This window comes from Eubalaena glacialis, chromosome X (assembly GCF_028564815.1).
Source record: "Eubalaena glacialis isolate mEubGla1 chromosome X, mEubGla1.1.hap2.+ XY, whole genome shotgun sequence".
NCBI lineage: Eukaryota > Metazoa > Chordata > Mammalia > Artiodactyla > Balaenidae > Eubalaena > Eubalaena glacialis.
Genome location: NC_083736.1, coordinates 76,415,442 through 76,435,984, shown reverse-complemented (window position 1 = coordinate 76,435,984; position 20,543 = coordinate 76,415,442). Strand labels below are relative to the sequence as shown.

At 36.4% G+C, this 20,543-nt stretch overlaps 1 protein-coding gene across 1 annotated transcript in view; it reads left to right on the top strand.

Annotated features, from left to right (window-relative positions):
* Positions 1–20,543, top strand: part of HDX (highly divergent homeobox) — a 158,971-nt gene that overhangs the window by 85,973 nt on the left and 52,455 nt on the right. The window contains exon 5 of the mRNA XM_061178991.1: positions 16,726–16,872. Within this exon, the coding sequence (XP_061034974.1) occupies positions 16,726–16,872 (147 nt within the window). The remainder of the gene's footprint in view (positions 1–16,725; positions 16,873–20,543) is intronic.

Genomic DNA, 20,543 nt, shown 5'->3' with positions numbered 1-20,543 from the left:
AGTAAATCTGTATGCTTATGTATCATGCAGTAGACACCCAATAATGTTAATTGACTGTCTGACAAAATTTCCCATCTAGTGGAAGGTTTATCACTGATTTTTCTTCTCACTTAAGGTTATGCAAAAAGTTACTGTCATTCGATGTCTTAAAATTGCATATTAAGTATGGATGTGCATAACTTAATATCCATATATGATGCCAAAAATGTACTTAACACTGAAAAATTTAACAGCACTTTCTGCTACTGGATTAAGATTGTGAGACATATGTAAGGAAAAATTATGTAAGTTTTCCTCAGTGCTGAACTACCTGATTTACTACTATGCTTACCCCCTTTGTGTCTAATTCTATGATCCTGTATTCTCCTTTCTGTCCTAGTGGCTGCTGTTTTATTAGATCTGAACATTCCAAGATGTCTACAGGTTTATTCTATTGTATCAATAAGAGACTCCTCTCAAATTACATTTTAAAAAAATTTTATTGGAGTATAGTTGACTTACAATGTTGTGTTTGTTTCAGGTGTACAGCAAAGTGAATCAGTTATACATATACATATATCCATTCTTTTTAAGATTCTTTTCCCATATAGGCCATTACAGAGTGAGTAGAGTTCCCTGTGCTATACAGTAGGTCCCTATTAGTTATCTATTTTATATATAGTAATGTGTATATGTCAATCCCAATCTTCCAATTTATCTTCCCCACCCCCACGCTTACACCCTGGTAACCATAAGTTTGTTTTTGACATCTGTAACTCTATTTCTGTTTTGTACATAAGTTCATTTGTATCCTTTGATGTGGGCTTCCTATTTTGATTTATTTTTTAACTTTTTCCTAATTTTATTAATTACTAAATTAATAATGGAGAAATACCACCAATGTATAAGAACTATAGGAAGTAAGCAGCAGAAGTAGTGGCAATGAGCAGATGACCAAGTGCCATATTGCAGAAGGATCCTGCAGCAGTTTGCCTTTTAGGTCCAGAACTTTGCTTCAGGACTCCCAAATATTGGACTCCCAATATTTAATTTAGTCAACAAAGAAAGTTCCTCAGACAGCACATAATAGCTGGCAGTACCAAATGTGAACCTGAGCAGCCATCACAGGGGGATCTCTATAAGACCTTCTGAATGGTGATGTGATACTGGCAAGACAGGAAATCAGACCTTCTTAACATGCTAGCTATCATCCAAGTGACATCTGTGTTCCCTGGGAACTGTGACTAAAATAGAAATAGTAAAAAAAAAAAAAAAAAAAAAAAAGCTACATCCTCTGTCTTGAATATATGCAAAGGTATAATTTCTAAAAGAAGAAAAAAGTAGGCAGGATGAGATGCCCTTCACAAAGAAGCTGGGGCAAATTCCAAGCATGCCCAGCTACAACTGTTTTTTGCTTTGTTTTTTTTTTTTTTTTCTAAAATAGCAGGTTTTTCCCTCAGGTATATGTGATTCTTCTTTTAAATTAGTCTTCCCCTAATAGCACCTTGTACTTTCTTCCTGTTTAGGATAGAGGTAGGGGTGTGGGGAGCGGAGTAGGTGCCAGGGGGAGACTAACGTTTATTGGGTCCCTCTATGAGCATGTTTTGTTTTATAAGGGTTTTCTCTTTTAATCTTTTTAGCAGTCCTATGAGGTAGGTAGTATTATTCCCATTTCCAGATAAGGAAACTAAGCCTCAGAGATTAAGTCACTTGCCCACAACTAGGAAGAGACAAAGTTAAGATTAAAATCTAGGACTTTCTTGATTCCCACTATTTTGCACTAAGGAGTAAAATTACAGTTCACTACTTGTTACCAGATTTAAGCCCCTACTATATGCACAACAATATCAGAATCTCTGCTGCCTCTGGCTTTTAATTTTTGTTGCTAGAGAAGTTTTGTATACATGTTGAAGTGATGTGAGATTTTGTTGTGTTGTGTTTTGTTTTCAGCAAATTTGCTCTTGTATGTAGAGGGTTACCAGCGATTCCTTTATTTTGTATTGAGACTACTGCCTGCTAAGTTTAGAGAAAAAACCCTTATTTGATTCTTTCCAAAGAGGATGAGTCAGTTTCTCCAGGGAATTCTTTAAAAGTCTAGTTATCTGCATTCAATGTTTTTAAACTTACCTATGATAATAAGGGTTTTTGCTTTACATCTGCTCATCAGTATAAAGAAGTTTTCTGTTTCTGCCTGATACATTTTGTATGGTGTTCCTGTAGCAGAAGATTGTGATTGAAACTGTACATGAGACAAGAAAAATATCAGCTGGACACTGTCAGTTTAAATTCTAGAGTTGGCTGTTGATCTTTTTAAAAGAATGAAACCAAAAATGACAGTAAGTTCTTATATGTGGTGGCTTTTGAAGGACATTGAGTCAAGGATTTGGATGACAGTATTCCTAGGACTAAAGATTCAAGATACCCTATGCCCAGACACCTATAGTGTAAAGTTGAAGGATGTTCTTCTCAAGATTAAAGTACAAGTGGCCTTAGGTTTATAAAGAGATTAGTCAGAGTTCTCCAGAGAAACAGAACCAATAAGATGTATGTATGTATATATGTGTATGTATATTTATATGAGGGGAGAGAGAAAGTATATATATGTGTGTGTATATATATATATATAGATATATAGAGAGAGAGAGACAGAGAGAGAGAGAGAGAGATTATAAGGGATTGGCTCACACAATTATGGAGGCTTAAGATGTCCCAAGATCTGCAGTCAGCAAGCTAGGGAACTAGGAAAGCCAGAGTGTAGTTCCAGTCGAAGTCCAAAGACTTGAGAATCAGGACAGCTGATAGTGCAAGGTCCAGTCTGTAAGCCAGCAGGCTCCAGTCCCAAGAACAGCTACTGTTTCAGTCTGAGTCCAAAGGCTAGAAAAGACCAATGTTGTAGCTCAAGCAATCAGGCAGAAGGAGTACCCTCTTACTCAGTGTTTTTATTCTATTCATGTCTTCATTTGATTGGACGAGGCACACCCGAAGTAGGGAGGGTGATCTGCTTAATTCAATCTACTGATTGAAATGTTAATCTTATCTTGAAACACCATCACAGATACACTCAGAATAATGTTTGACCAAATGTCCGGGCACCCTATGGCCCAGTCAAGTTGACACATAAAATTAATCATCACAGGAATATATCTCAGAAATTCAAGGACTAAAAATTATGAGAACTTAAAAGATAAATCTCTTATCTGATAAGGTGTTAATATTAGGAATACATAAAGAACTCCTACAACTCAACAACAGAAAAACAAATAACATGATTAAAAAATGGGCAAGGGGAAGAACTCCAAGATGGCGTAAGAGTAATAGGCAGAAATCACCTTCCTCCCCACAAATACATCAGAAATACATCTACATGTGGAACAACTCCTACAGAACACTTACTGAACGCTGGCAGAAGACCTCAGACCTCCCAAAAGGCAAGAAACTCCCCACGTACCTGGATAGGGCAAAAGAAAAAAGAAAAAACAGAGATAAAGAATAGGGATGGGACCTGCATCTCTGGGAGGGAGCTGTGAAGGAGGAAAAGCTTCCACACACGAGGAAGTCCCTTCACTGACGGAGATGGGGGGTGGGCAGCGGGGAAGCTTCGGAGCCACGGAGGAGAGTGCAGCAACAGGGGTGTGGAGGGCAAAGCAGAGAGATTCCTACACAGAGGATCAGTGCCAACCAGCATTCACCAGACCGAGAGGCTTGTCTGCTCACCCGCCGGGGCGGGTGGGGGCTGGGAACTGAGGCTCGGGCTTCGGAGGTCAGATCCCAGGGAGAGGACTGGGGTTGGCTGCGTGAACACAGCCTGAAGGGGGCTAGTGTGCCACAGCTAGCCAGGAGGGAGTCCGGGAAAAAGTCTGGAGCTGCCAAAGAGGCAAAGGACTTTTTCTTACCTCTTTGTTTCCTGGTGCGGTAAGAGAGGGGATTAAGAGCGCCACTTAAAGGAACTCCAGAGATGGGCGCGAGCCGCGACTATCAGCGCAGACCTCAGAGATGGGCATGAGACGCTAAGGCTGCTGCTGCAGCCACCAAGAAGCCTGTGTGCAAGCACAGGTCACTATCCACACTGCCCCTCCCGGGAGCCTGAGCAGCCTGCCACTGCCAGGGTCCCGTGATCCAGGGACAACTTCCCCGGGAGAACACACGGCACGCCTCACGCTGGTGCAAAGTCACGCCGGCCTCTGCCGCCACAGACTCGCCCTGCATTCCGTACCCCTCCCTGACCCCGGCCTAAGTGAGCCAGAGCACCTAAAGCAGCTGCTCCTTTAACCCTATCCTGTCTGAGCGAAGAACAGATGCCCTCAGGTGACCTACACGCAGATGCGGGTCCAAATCAAAGCTGAACCCCAGGAGCTGTGCTAACAAAGAAGAGAAAGGGAAATTTCTCCCAGCAGCATCATGAGCAGTGGATTAAATCTCCACAATCAACTTGATGTACCCTGCATCTGTGGAATACCTGAATAGACAACGAACCATCCCAAATTGAGGAGGTGGATTTTGGGAGTAACAATATACATATTTTTTTCACTTTTTCTTTTTGTGAGTGTGTATGTGTATGCTACTGTGTGTGATTTTGTCTGTATAGCTTTCCTTTTACCATTTGTCCTAGGGTTCTGTCTGTCTGTGTTTTTTTTTTTTTTCTTTTTAGTATAGTTTTTAGCACTTGTTACCATTGGTGGATTTGTTTTTAGGTTTGGTTGCTCTCTCCTTTCTCTCTTTTTTTTTATTATTTAAAAACAATTTTTTAAATAATTATTTTTTATTTTTTATTTTAATAACATTATTTTATTTTATTTTACTTTATTTTATATTATTTTATCTTCTTCTTTCTTTCTTTCCTTTTTTTCTCCCTTTTATTCTGACCTGTGTGGATGACACGCTCTTGGTGCTCCAGCCAGGCATCAGGGCTGTGCCTCTGAAGTGGGAGAGCCAAGTTAAGGACACTGGTCCACTGGTCCCAGCTCCATGTAATATCAAATGGAAAAAATCTCCCAGAGATCTCCATCTCAATGACAAGACCCAGCCCCACTCAATGACCAGCAAGCTACAGTGCTGGACACCCTATGCCAAACAACAAGCAAGAGAGGAACACAACCCCACCCATTAACAGAGAGGCTGCCTAAAATCATAATAAGGCCACAGACACCCCAAAACACACCACCAGACGTGGACATGCCCACCAGAAAGACAAGATCCAACCTCATCCACCAGAGCACAGACACAACTGCCCTCCACCAGGAAGCCTACACAACCCACGGAACCAACCTTAGCCACTGGGGACAGACACCAAGAACAACAGGAACTACAAAACTGCAGCCTGCGAAAAGGAGACCCCAAACACAGTAAGTTAAGCAAAAAGAGAAGACAGAAAAACACACAGAAGATGAAGGAGCAAGGCAAAAACCCACCAGACCTAACAAATTAAGAGGAAATAGGCAGTCCACCTGAAAAAGAATTGAGAATAATGATAGTAAAGATGATCCAAAATCTTGGAAATAGAATGGAGAAAATACAAGAAACGCTTAATAAGGACCTAGAAGAATTAAAGAGAAAACAAACAGTGATTAACAACACAATAAATGAAATTAAAAATTCTCTAAAACAGATCAATAGCAGAATAACTGAGGCAGAAGAACGGGTAAGTGACCTGGAAGATAAAAGAGTGGAAATAACTACTGCAAATCAGAATAAAGATAAAAGAATGAAAAGATTGAGGACAGTCTCAGAGACCTCTGGGACAACATTAAACACACCAACATTTAAATTATAGGGGTCCCAGAAGAAGAAGAGAAAAAGAAAGGGGCTGAGAAACTATTCGAAGAGATTATAGTTGAAAACTTCCCTAATATGGGAAAGGAAATAGTTAATCAAGGCCAGGAAGCACAGAGAGTCCCACACAAGATAAATCCAAGGATAAACACGCCAAGACACATATTAATCAAACTATCAAAAATTAAATACAAAAAAAATATTAAAAGCAGCAAGGGAAAAACAACAAATAACATACAAGGGAATCCCCATAAGGTTAACAGCTGATATTTCAGCAGAAACTCTGCAAGCCAGAAGGGAGTGGCAGGACATATTTAAAGTGAGGAAGGGGAAAAACCTACAATCAAGATTATTCTACCCAGCAAGGATCTCATTAAGATTTCATGGAGAAATTAAAACCTTTATAGACAAGCAAAAGCTAAGAGAATTCAGCACCACCAAACCAGCTTTACAACAAATGCTAAAGGCACTTCTGTAGGCAGGAAACACAAGAGAAGGAAAAGACCTACAAAAACAAACACAAAACAGTTAAGAAAATGGTAATAGGAACATACATATTGATAATTACCTTAAATATAAATGTATTAAATGCTTCAACAAAACACATAGACTGGCTGAATGGATACAAAAACAAGACCCATCTATATGCTGTCTACAAGAGACCCACTTCAGACCTAGGGACACATACAGACTGAAAGTGAGTGGATAGAAAAATGTATTCCATTCAAATGGAAATCAAAAGAAAGCTGGAGTAGCAATTCTTATACCAGACAAAATAGACTTTAAAACAAAGACTATTACAAGGTACAAAGAAGGACACTACATAATGATGAAGGGATCAATCCAAGCAGAAGACATAACACTTGTAAACATTTATTCACCCAACATAGGAGCACCTCAATACATAAGGCAAATGATAACAGCCATAAAAGGGGAAATCGACAGTAACACAATCATAGTAGGGGACATTAACACCCCACTTTCACCAATGGACAGGTCATCCAAAATGAAAATAAATAAGGAAACACAAGCTTTAAATGATACATTAAACAAGATGGACTTAATTGATATTTATAGGCTATTCCATCCAAAAACAACAGAATACATATTTTTCTCAAGTGCTCATGGAACATTCTCCAGGATAGATCATATCTTGGGTCACAAATCAAGCCTTGGTAAATATAAGAAAATTGAAATCGTATCAGGTATATTTTCCGACCACAACGCTATGAGACTAGATATCAATTACAGAAAAAAAATCTGTAAAAAATACAAACACATGGAGGCTAAAGAATACACTACTAAATAAGCACGAGATCACTGAAGAAATCAAAGAGGAAATCAAAACATACCCAGAAACGATTGAAAATGAAAACACAACGACCCAAACCTATAGGATGCAGCAAAAACAGTTCTAAGAGGGAAGTTTATAGCAATACAATCCTACCTCAAGAAACAAGAAACATATCAAATAAACAACCTAACCTTACACCTAAAGCAATGAGAGAAAGAAGAACAAAAAAACCCCCAAAGTTAGCAGAAGGTAAGAAATCATAAAGATCAGAGCAGAAATAAATGAAAAAGAAATGAAGGAAACGATACTAAAGATCAATAAAACTAAAAGCTGGTCCTTTGAGAAGATAAACAAAATCGATAAACCATTAGCCAGACTCATCAAGAAAAAAAGGGAGAAGACTCAAATCAGTAGAGTTAGAAATGAAAATGGAGAAGTAACAACTGACACTGCAGAAATACAAAGAATCATGAGAGATTACTACAAGCAAGTATATGCCAATAAAATGGACAAACTTGAAGAAATGGACAACCTTGAAGAAATGGACAAATTCTTAGAAATACACAACCTTCTGAAACTGATCCAGGAAGAAATAGAAAATATGAACAGACCAATCACAAGCACTGAAATTGAAACTGTGATTAAAAATCTTCCAACAAACAAAAGCCCAGGACCAGATGGCTTCACAGGCAAATTCTATCAAATATTTAGAGAAGAGCTAACACCTATCCTTCTCAAACTCTTCCAAAACTGTTCCTTCCCCTTCCAGATGGAGGAACACTCCCCAGCTCATTCTGCCAGGCCACCATCACCGTGATACCAAAACCAGAGAAAGTTGTCACAAAAAAGAAAACTACAGACCAATATCACTGATGAACATAGATGCAAAAGTTCTCAACAGAATACTAGCAAACAGAATCCAACAGCACATTAAAAGGATCATACACCAAAATCAAGTGTGGTTTATCCCAGGAATGCAAGGAATCTTCAATATATGCAAATCAATCAATGTGATACACCATATTAACAAATTGAAGGGGAAAAACCATATGATCATCTCAATAGGTGCACAGAAAGCTTTTGACAAAATTTAACACCCATTTATGGTACAAACCCTCTTGAAAGTAGGCATAGAGCGAAGTTAATAACTTCGCTCAACATAAAAAAGGCCATATATGACAAACCCACAGCCAACATCGTCCTCAGTGGTGAAAACTGAAACCATTTCCACTAAGATCAGGAACAAGACAAGGTTGCCCACTCTCACCACTATTATTTAACATACCTCTGGAAGTTTTAGCCACAGCAATCAGAGAAGAAAAAGAAATAAAAGGAATCCAAATCGGAAAAGAAGAAGTAAAGCTGTCACTGTTTGCAGATAACATGATACTATGACTAGAGAATCCTAAATATGCTATCAGAAAATTACTAGAGCTAATCAATGAATTTCGTAAAGTAGCAGGATACAAAATTAATGCACAGAAATCTCTTGCATTCCTATGCACTAATAATGAAAAATCTGAAAGTGAAATTAAGAAAACACTCCCATTTACCACTGCAACAAAAAGAATAAAGTATCTAGGAATAAACCTACCTAAGGAGACAAAAGTCCTGTATGCAGAAAATTATAAGACACTGATGAAAGAAATTGAAGATGATACAAATAGATGGAGAGATGTAACATGTTCTTGGATTGGAAGAATCAACATTGTGAAAATGAATATACTACTCAAAGCAATGTACAGATTCAATGCAATCCCTATCAAACTACCACTGTTATTTTTCACAGAACTAGCACAAAAAAATTTCACAATTTGTTTGGAAACACAAAAGACCCAGAATTTCCAAAGCAATCTTGAGAAAGAAAAACGGAGCTGGAGAAATCAGGCTGCCTGACTTCAGACTATACTACAAAGCTACAGTAATCAAGACAGTATGGTACTGGCACAAAAACAGAAATATAGATCATTGGAACAGGATAGAAAGCCCAGAGATAAACCCACGCACATATGGTCCCCTTATCTTTGATAAAGGAGGCAAGAATATACAGTGGAGAAAAGACAGTCTCTTCAATAAGTGGTGCTGGGAAAACTGGACAGGTACATGTAAAAGTGTGAAATTAGAACACTCCTTAACACCATACACAAAAATAAACTCAAAATGGATTAAAGACCTAAGTGTAAGGCCAGACACTATCAAACTCTTAGAGGAAAACATAGGCAGAACACTCTATGACATAAAGCACAGCAAGATCCTTTTTGACCCACCTTCTTGAGAAATGGAAATAAAAACAAAAATAAACAAATGGGACCTAATGAAACTTAAAAGCTTTTGCACAGCAAAGGAAACCATAAACAAGACCAAAAGACAACCCTCAGAATGGGAAAAATTATTTGCAAATGAAGCAACTGACAAAGGATTAATCTCCAAAATTTACAAGCAGCTCATGCAGCTCAATAACAAAAAAACGAACAACCCAATTCAAAAATGGGCAGAAGACCTAAATAGACATTTCTCCAAAGAAGATATACAGATTGCCAACAAACACATGAAAGAATGCTCAACATCATTAATCATTAGAGAAATGCAAATCAAAACTACAATGAGATATCATCTCACACCAGTCAGAATGCCCATCATCAAAAAATCTACAAATAATAAATGCTGGAGAGGGTGTAGAGAAAAGGGAACCTTCTTGCACTCTTGGTGGGAATGTAAATTGATACAGCCACTATGGAGAACAGTATGGAGGTTCCTTAAAAAACTAAAAATAGAACTACCCTACGACCCAGCAATCCCACTACTAGGCATTTACCGTGAGAAAACCATAATTCAAAAAGAGTCATGTACCACAATGTTCATTGCAGCTCTATTTACAATAGCCAGGACATGGAAGCAACCTAAGTATTCATTGATAGATGAATGGATAAAGAAGATGTGGCACATATATACAATGGAATATTCCTCAGCCAGAAAAAGAAATGAAATTGAGTTATTTGTAGTGAGGTGGATGGGCCTAGAATCTTTCACACAGAGTGAAGTAAGTCAGAAAGAGAAAAACAAATACCGTATGCTAACACATATATATGGAATCTAAAAAAAAAAAAAAAAAAAGGTCGTGAAGAACCTAGGGGCAAGATGGGAATAAAGACATAAAGACGGAGACCTACTAGAGAATGGACTTGAGGATACGGGGAGGGGGAAGGGTAAGCTGGGACAAAGCGAGAGAGTGTCATGGACATATATACACTACCAAATGTAAAATAGATAGCTAGTGGGAAGGAGGTTCATAGCGCAGGGAGATCAGCTAGGTGCTTTTTGACCTAGCTGGGGTGGGATAGGGAGGGTGGGAGGGAGGGTGACACAAAAGAGAAGATATATGGGGATATATGTATATGTATAACTGATTCACTTTGTTATAAAACAGAAACTAACACACCATTGTAAAGCAATTATACTCCAATAAAGATGTTTTTAAAAAAATGGGCAAAAGACTTCAATAGACATTTGTCAAATAAAATATACAAATGGGTAACAAGTATATAAAAAATGCCCAACATCACAGGAAAATGCAAATAAAAACCACAATGAAATATCACCTCATACCCATTAGCATGGTAACTATTAAAAAATTAAGCTAACAAGTGTTCATGAGCATATGGAGAAAGTAGTACACTTGTGCACTGTTGATGGGAATGTAAAATGGTACAGTCACTATGGAAAGCGCTATGATGGTTCCTCCAAAAATTAAAAATACGATTACCATATGATCCAGACATTCAATTTCTGGGTGTATACCCCAAAGAGTTGAAAGGAGGGACTCAAACAGATACCTGTACACCAACATTTGTAGTAGCTTTTTTCACAATAGCCAAAATGTGGAAGCAACCCAAATGTTCATCAGCAGATACATTGATGAACAAATGTGGTATATACATGAAAGGGAATATTATTCATTCTTAAAAAGAGAGGAAATTCTGACACATGCTACAACATGGGTGGACCTTGAGGAAATTATGCTAAGTGAAATAAATCAGCTACAAAAAGACCAATACTGTATTGTTCCACTTTGATAAGCTATCTGGAGTATTCAAACTCATAGAAACAGAAAGTAGAATGCTGGTTGCCAGTGGCTGGACAGATGAGGAAATGGGAGTTTTTGTTTAATGGCTATGAAAAATTTTGGAGATTGGTTGCACAGCAATGTGAATGTATTTACCACTATTGAATTGTACACTTAAAAATAGTTAAAATGGTACATCTTATATTAGTGTGTTTGATCACAATTTGGAAAAAATTAGTTAAATTAAATTTCCACCCAGAAGTCACAAAAGAGTATTCTTTATGAGGACCCCATATTCAATCTCTTATAGATAAGAAGACATTTTCACTGGGGGTAGGTACTGTTATCAGTAAGTAAATTGAATGGAATAATATATCTGTAAAGCATACATTTTTTAAAATCATACAGTTTAAAAGGGTAATGCATTGCTAATCATAGAAAATGTATTTCATATGATTAAAAATATCATTGTTTACAAAAAAGATATCTAACATATGTTTAGCACAGTTCTGGTCACTAAGGGTATACAATTTTTTTAAAAAATAATAAATAAGAAAGAAAAGCATTTCTGTGAAATATAAGGCCAATAAGCATATAAAAACGCTTGGTCTTTCTTAAAGAAATATAAATCAAAACAGCACAATACCATTTTTCACTAAACTAGCAAAAATTATAAAGTTGGATAATACCTAGCATTGATAAAGATATAGGAAAATAAGGACTATCATACATTTCAGCCTTTGTCCAGGCAATTTGTCTATATTTACAAAAAAGAAAATTAAATGCACATACTCTTTGGACAACCAATTCCATTTTGTGGTATAAGATCTAAAATTAAGTCCCCATATTATATGTGTCTTGATATCTGGGGATAGCCGAGAGGGTCTTGAATGATGGCCCAATCACAAGTTCCCCTTACCATCGTGTTCCTGAAGATAAAGTACCATATTCAAACAACTCTCCTTAGCATGGGGACCAGGCACAGTGCCTGCTTATCCCTGAATAGCAAGCTTCGGTTCCCTGCTAGCCCACAGAATGATTCAAACAAGTCAATCACATTCTCCTGTGGGAAACAGAGATTTCACCATGCCTAGGGGTTACACCACAGCCTCTGCTTGTTCATTCTGTTTCCAAGTAGAATTACCCTATGGCCCTGCATGGCATACAATGTTCTCCTCTTATAGGCTGTAAGTATATGTGACTAATACACTACTGTTGATTTCATCTGTCTAGTGTTGGGAATCAGTTGTTTATCAATCCTCATAACCCTAAGCAGGAATCCCTTCCTTATCAACTGGAAGAAGTGGAGGTGATCAAAACATATGGCTTGGAATTTCCCATCATATATAATTGCAAATATAAAGCAAGATATAGGTACCAGAATGTCCATTTCAGCATTGTTTTTAATAGCAATAACCTGAAAACCACCTAAATGTTCACCATTAGATAACTAAATTAGATAATATAATTAGAAAATATTAGATAACAATTACATAAGTAAATTGTATAGTGTCCATATGATGGAGCACAAAGTAGCAGTTAAAAAGACTGAAGTATATCTGTATCTGATGATATAGAAAGATCTTCAAGATACACTAAGTGAAAAAAATTAAATTATAGTATCATCAATTTTTTTTCTAAATGTATATGCATTTTTACCCTGGAATGTTACCCAGGAAACTACTGACAGTGGTTGCCTTTGGTGTCAGGATTGGAAGTTTGTAACTAAGGAAGGAGAGAGACGGTAGCTCATTTTATACCTTTCTAATTGTTTGACTTTTTTTTAATCAAGTGCATAATTACTTTTATTTTTACAATGAAAATAAAAGTAAAAAGGCATGATACCTGCTATTAAGCAGCCCATTGTCTAGTGAAAAAATGAACAAGATTTCACAAAACAAGTTTGAAATCTCAACAGCATGGGTTAATATCTGGACTGATGATTGGGATAAGGCAGAGTAGTGCACAGCCTATGGAAAACTGAGGGAGTAAGGTGAAGGAAGTGCTAATTGAGCTATAAATTTTTTAATAGTTCTCACTTCAAAAGGGTTACTTCTAAGTACAAATATATAATTCAGTTCCACATTTAACTAAGATACATACTTAAAACAGGAAACTCTGCTCCCCAATATCAGAGTTTTGTCACTTAGTTTTATTTTTAAGAGAAAAATAAAAGAACTAAATTCCTAGAAGTGTCCTTGAGGCTGGTGAAGAGGCCAGAAGGTTTTTTTCTATTGTGTTACAATATAATCCAGGTGAAATCAAAACAATTGTCTTGTCACATGGGCCAAACCTCAGCTTTCACCTAGATTTCCAGGGTTACTGGAATGTTACTCTTCACAACATCAGCAAGATAATTGACTAATATGTCTCCCTCACTTAAGTCAGCAGTTAAGGCTGAGGGATGTCTTGTAAAGTGAAAGTGGCTTTAGATTTCAATAGAGAGACAAAACTGATTTCAACTTCAAGCTCCTCGGGGAAGAATTCACCTTCTCTTTTAAGTGTCCACATTTTTTTTCTTCAGTAAATGAGTATTCAGTTTTAATGTTAATTGATTTTTATTACCTTATTTATTTTCTTAGTTAAAATATGCTCTTAGGAGCTTTAAAAATAACTGCCCTTTTCCCCATGAGCTTCTACTTATCAGGCGTTGTCTTAATAAGTTGCCTTCAGCATTGCTAATGCAGGAAATTTCTAACAAATCAAATCAGCTTTTATTTAGTTCAATTTAAGGGATGAATCAGCTTTGGATGTCCTCTAAATGAATTACAAATTAATTGGCTCAGTGTGTTCAGTGTTTTGTTCATTATTCCTTCCAGTTTGACAATAATGTAGGCTAGCTTATAGTGGAGAATTTGGTTCAACGGAAAAATATGGGAATATTTATGCTGGCTGCTATGAATTATTTGAATCTACCTAGAAACTTACTACCATTTATTTTGCTCTTTGTTTTGCTTTGAGAATTTTAGCTCCACAACTATTGTACAATAAATATAGGAGGGACATATAATGAGATTTTTATGTTATAAATATTATAACTTGAGGGTTATTTCACTTGATTAAAAAAAAACTTGGATGACATGTTTTGATTCTTTTATTGGAAACATGTAATTTAGTATCAGTACTTGTAATAAATGTTACGCATCAGGGTTTTTTTTTTAACTGGGGGGAGAACAGATCTAGCTGGTAAGGAAATTGATTGACACACACTCAAAGAAAAACTGTACTATATGTCTTATGAAAAGACACATACTAATTGTACAATCTAACTTCACTTTCTTGGTGGTAAACTGAGAATTCATACATTGTTTTTCCTCCTGATAGCTAAAATTTCTTTTCAAAAGATTGTAGCTTTAAAACAAATTTGCACCTGTTGTTTAGTATTGTATCAGTTTTAGTTATGATAACTCTTTTATTTAAGTCATGGTTTATATGTTGTGTACATTATTTCCTGTTGTTACCTGTATCTAATTTAGGAGAGGGTTCCATTTTAAATTTCAGTTAGGAAGGAAACATTGAAAGCATTTTATGTCTAGGAAGGCTTTGAAGTCTAACCTCTCTGTGGGACCAGATCATTTATTCTTAGGTAGAAGGTAGCAACAGAACCTCACATCTCATGCCATCATGATTTGCCACTTTTGTCCTCAATTCATTCAGTCTCACAGGCTTTCTCTCTCTCTCACTCTCGCTCTCACCACATTCTTTCATCACAAACACACACATACACATACAGGGTTTTGCAGCATATAGATAGATAGATAGATATAGATATTTAGTTTTCAAATTTTATTTTTATTTAAAATTTTGGTCATAAAGGTTCCTATTAAATTTTTTAAACAATATTTAACTTAGGAAGTGAAAAGTCTTCTGTTTTCCCTATATATAGTTGGTTATTATATATTCTTGCAGAACTTCTTCCACGTGTCAGCATTTTTCTTTTGTTTTCCTTTTTGTTTTTTTAACATCTTTATTGCAGTATAATTGCTTTACAATGGTGTGTTAGTTTCTGCTGTATAGCAAAGTGAATCAGCTATATGTATACACATATCCCCATATCCCCTCAACAGCATATATATATATTTTTTTAAATAAATTTATTTATTTATTTATTTTTGACTGCATTGGGTCTTCGTTGCTGTGCACAGGCTTTCTCTAGTTGTGGCGAGCGGGGGTTACTCTTTGTTGTGGTTGAGGTGTGCGGGCTTCTCATTACGGTGGGTTCTCTTTGTTGCGGAGCACAGGCTCTAGGCACGTGGGCTGAAGTAGTTGTGGCACGCAGGCTCAGTAGTTGTGGCCCGCAGGCTTAGTTGCTCCACGGCATGTGAGATCCTCCCGGACCAGGGCTCAAACCCATGTCCCTTGTATTGGCAGGCAGATTCTTAACCACTGCACCATCAGGGAAGTCCCTATATTTTTAATTAAAGTTAATTTTCAGATTTTTTTACCACCCCTTGAGATAATTGGAGACACCATAGGGATAAAGCTACTAGAAAAAAATCAGATATATTTCTACATCTAGCCCTGCTATGGTCTCTCTGTGCCCTGTTGAATAAGTCCTTTAACCTTTCTTTTCATGACTCCTTATTCACAAATAGAGGTCATTATTCTATCATGCTTCTAATTTATTTCCTAGGGGTGCCTCCAGGATTCATTGAATTCAAACAGTATATAAAGTCCATAGTTTATTGGTTTAAAAAAACCCTAAGAAAAAAAAGGATGGGCTTATTCTGAAACTTTCAGAAGCCATAAATATGATTCTTTTAAAACAACATTATCTTTGGGGCTTCCCTGGTGGCGCAGTGGTTGAGAATCTGCCTGCTAATGCAGGGGATGCGGGTTCGAGCCCTGGTCTGGGAAGATCCCACATGCCGCGGAGCATCTGAGCCCGTGAGCCACAACTACTGAGCCTGCGCGTCTGGAGCCTGTGCTCCACAACAAGAGAGGCCATGATAGTGAGAGGCCCGCACACCGCGATGAAGAGTGGCCCCCGCTCGCCGCAACTAGAGAAAGCCCTCGCACAGAAACGAAGACCCAACACAGCCAAAAATAAATAAATAAATAAATTAATTAATTAAAAAAACCAACATTATCTTATTACATTTCTCTTATTTAGTCTTTTAATTAATTATAACATTAGTAGGAGCCTATCTATGGTAAGTCTAGATTAATTTATCAAAAGACAACACCGTGACATGATCCTGACTCTGGTATTTTTTAAATATATGTAGTGTGAATGTGAATACATGTATTATAGAAAAAAGTTTGAAAGAACATATATTAGAATTAACAAGTGTAATTTCAGGATTGTTAGTGATTTAAATTCTCTTCTTTTTAAATATATCTGTATTTTCTACTATTAATACGTATTATTTGTGTCACTACAACCATTTTAAGTCACCATTGCTTGATTGTTATCAGGTAAATTTTTTTACTCATTTTACTCTAGCACACTTTCATGTCAGAGTAATAAATACCATGATAATGCCCATTTCAGCAAGGGGGAACACAGAGTAAGAATTGTGAAATTAATTTATGTGTTGAAAGTAACCTAGCACATATCACTCTGATGATTTAATATTCTTCCTTTGAGTATTCTAATTTTTAAAAATGTTTTTTACAGCTACAAGACCGCACTCAGTTCAGTGACCAAGACTTAGCCACCCTTAAGAAGTACTGGGACAATGGCATGACCAGCCTTGGCTCTGTTTGTAGAGAGAAAATTGAAGCAGTTGCAACTGAATTGAATGTTGACTGTGAAATAGTTCGGGTAAGGCATTTTCAATAATTTTCATGTTTTGGTTGATGAGTGTCATAAATGAAAGCCCTAAAAAGTTGTATGGTTTGCATTTCTCTAATTAGTGATGTGGAGCATCTTTTCATGTGCTTTTTGGCCATCTGTATGTCTTCTTTGGAGAAATGTCTATTTAGAGATTCTGCCCATTTTTTGGTTGGGTTGTTTGTTTTTTTCATATTGAGCTGCATGAGCTGTTTGTATATTTTGGAGATTAATCCCTTGTCAGTCGCTTCATTTGCAAATATTTTCTCCCATTCTGAGGGTTGTGTTTTCATTTTGTTTATGGTTTCCTTTGCTGTGAAAAACCTTTTAAGTTTCATTAGGTCCCATTTGTTTATTTTTGTTTTTATTTCCATTTCTCTAGGAGGTAGGTCAAAAAAGATCTTGCTGTGATTTATGTCAAAGAGTGTTCTGCCTATGTTTTCCTCTAAGAGTTTTATAGTGTCTGGCCTTACATTTAGGTCTTTAATCCATTTAGAGTTTATTTTTGTGTATGGTGTTAGGGAGTGTTCTATTTTCATTCTTTTACATGTAGCTGTCCAGTTTTCCCAGCACTACTTACTGAAGAGATTGTCTTTTCTCCATTGTATATTCTTGCCTCCTTAGTCAGAGATTAGTTGACCATAGGTGAATGGATTTATCTCTGGACTTTCTGTCCTGTTCCATTGATTTATATATCTGTTTTTGTGTCAGTACCATACTTTTTTGATTACTGTTTTGATTACTGTAGCTTTGTAGTATAGTCTGAAGTCAGCCTGATTCCTTCAGCTCCATTCTTCTTTTTCAAGATCGCTTTGGCTATTTGGGGTCTTCTGTGTTTCCATACAAATTCTAAAATTTTTTGCTCTAGTTCTCTGAAAAATGCCTCACACTGGTCAGAATGGCCATCATCAAAAAATCTACAAACAATAAATACTGGAGAGAGTGTGAAGAAAAGGGGACCCTCCTACACTGTTAGTGAGAATGTAAATTGGTACAACCATTATGGAGAACAGTATGGAGGTTTCTTAAAAAACTAAATATAGAGCTACCATATGATCCAGCAATCCCACTCCTGGGCATATATCCAGAGAAAACCAAAATTCAAAAAGATACATACATCCCAATGTTCACTGCAGCACTATTTACAGTAGCCAAGACATGGAAGCAACCTAAATGTCCATCAACAGAGGAATGGATAAAGAAGATGTGGTACATATATGCAATGGAATATTACTCAGCCATAAAAAGAGAATGAAATAATGCCATTTGCAGCAACATGAATGGACCTAGAGATTATCATACTAAGTGAAGTAAGTCAGACAGAGAAAGACAAATAGCATATGTTATCACTTATATGTGGAATCTAATTTTAAAAATGATACAAATGGACTTATATACAAAAGAGAAACAGACTCACAGATCTTGAAATCAACCTTATGGTTACCAAAGGGAAAATGTGGCAGGAAGTGATAAATTAGGAGATTGAGATTAACATATACATACTTCTATATAGAAAATTGATAACTAAAAAGGACCTACTCTGTAACACAGGGAACTTTACTCAATATTCTCTAATAACCTCTATGGGAAAAGAATCTGAAAAAGAATGGATATATGTATAACTGATTCACTTTGCTGTATACCTGAAACTAACACAACATTGTAAATCAACTATACTCCAATAAAAATTAATTTAAAAAATTGTATGAGGTGCTTTAAACAATGCTATCAATAAAGTGAAAAAGATAACCCACAGAATGGGAGGAAATATGTTCAAATCATATATCTGATAAGGATCTTATCCAGACTATGTAAAGAACTCTTACATATCAATAATAAAAAAACAAATAATGCAATTTAAAAATGGGCAATAGATTAGAATAGTCATTTTTCCAAAGAAGATGTACAAGTGGCCAATAAATACGCTAAAATATGTTCAACATCATTTGTCATTATGGAAATCAAAACCACAATGAGATACCTCTTAACACCCACTATGATGGCTATAATAAGAAAGACAGGTAATAAGTGTTGGCCAGGATGTGGAGCAATTGGAACCATTTTACACTTCTGGTGAAAATATAAAATGTTTTAACCACTTTGGAAAACAGTCCTCAAAATTTTTAACATAGAGTTATCATATGACAGCAATTCCATTCTTAGGTATACACTCAAAAGAAATGAAAAGTATGTCCACTCAAAAACTTATACATGGAGATGCAGAATCTCTCGTATGGAGGGCCAACTATGGGACTTGAGTATCTGTGGATTTTTGTATCCCCGATGGGTCTTGGAACCAATCCCCCCAAGGCTACTTCCCGACTGTAGAGTCACATAACTAAGTTGTTGAAAGCATACTTAAAATGTTTCCAATAATTGCATCAAGTAAAAAAAAAAAAAAAAGGTATTTCCTTTAGTGTTTACATCTACATTGATAACATCAATTCATCATGTTTTTTTTTTGTTATTCAGACCAGAGCAGCTTGTTTCTTTATTGCAGATAATACAGTTCATTCAGAGCTTTCAAAATGTGCTTGAAGAGAGAGTTGTAGAATTATGCAACATCATTTCAACATATATGACTACAGAACACTTTTTTCAAAAGACTGACATTACACAGGGACATCAGTTAAGGGGTCATTGCTTTAAGTGTCTTCACACTTGTGATATTTTATTTTTTCTTTGAAATAGTCCTATGAGGTATAGAAGAACAAGGTCACACCTTTCAGATAAAAATGTTGCTAATAAATAATTAAAACTAACTGATATATCAAGTATTAATCGAATATATAGGATGTCATTTACTATTCTAGTCACCATAGGGCTAGAATGAAAATGTAAATCTTAGTTCTTGCTCTACTTGAAGAGATAAGTCATACAAGAGGAAAACAACCATGAAATGGTACTTTCTTTTTATCCAACAATATTTTTATACAAGTTTTAGTACATAATGGTATCTGATGTTGCCTGATTACTGAAAATAAGACACATGGACGGTAAATTATTCACTGAAGTTATAAGCAGGTCAGTTCTAGACCTTACGTTACCACTTGAGCTTTGTGAATTCCAAAAGAAAATCACTAACTGGTATAATGTCTATCATATAAAGAAAAGAAAGGATAACTAGATCCCCCAATAATTAGTCAGCAATATCAATGCACCAGCACTGGGGTATTGTTGAATCCAACCTTGTGATCTTCGAAAAATGACCATTCAAAAGTCCCTGGGAAATCACCAGACTCCTTCAGAAGGATCTAGCTAGAACTATCTGTGTTTCTATAATAATATTTTATTGATCAAGATTGACAAAGTAGAACATTACCCTTCGTTTCCAAAGAGAGACACAAGGTCCTTGGCTTTGTTATTTAAGAAATGTGTCCTCACCAAATGAACCTACCTACGAAACAGAAACAGACTCACAGACATAGAGAACAGACCTGTGGTTGCCAAGGGTGGGGGGTGGGGGAGAGATGGAGTGAGAGTTTGGGGTTAGCAGATGCAAACTATTATATACAGAAGAGATAAACAGCAAGGTCTTACTGTATTGCACAGGGAACTGTATTCAATATCCTGTGATAAACCATAGTGGAAAAGAATATAAAAAAGAATGTGCATATATATATATAACTGAATCACTTTGCTGTACAGCAGAAATTAACACA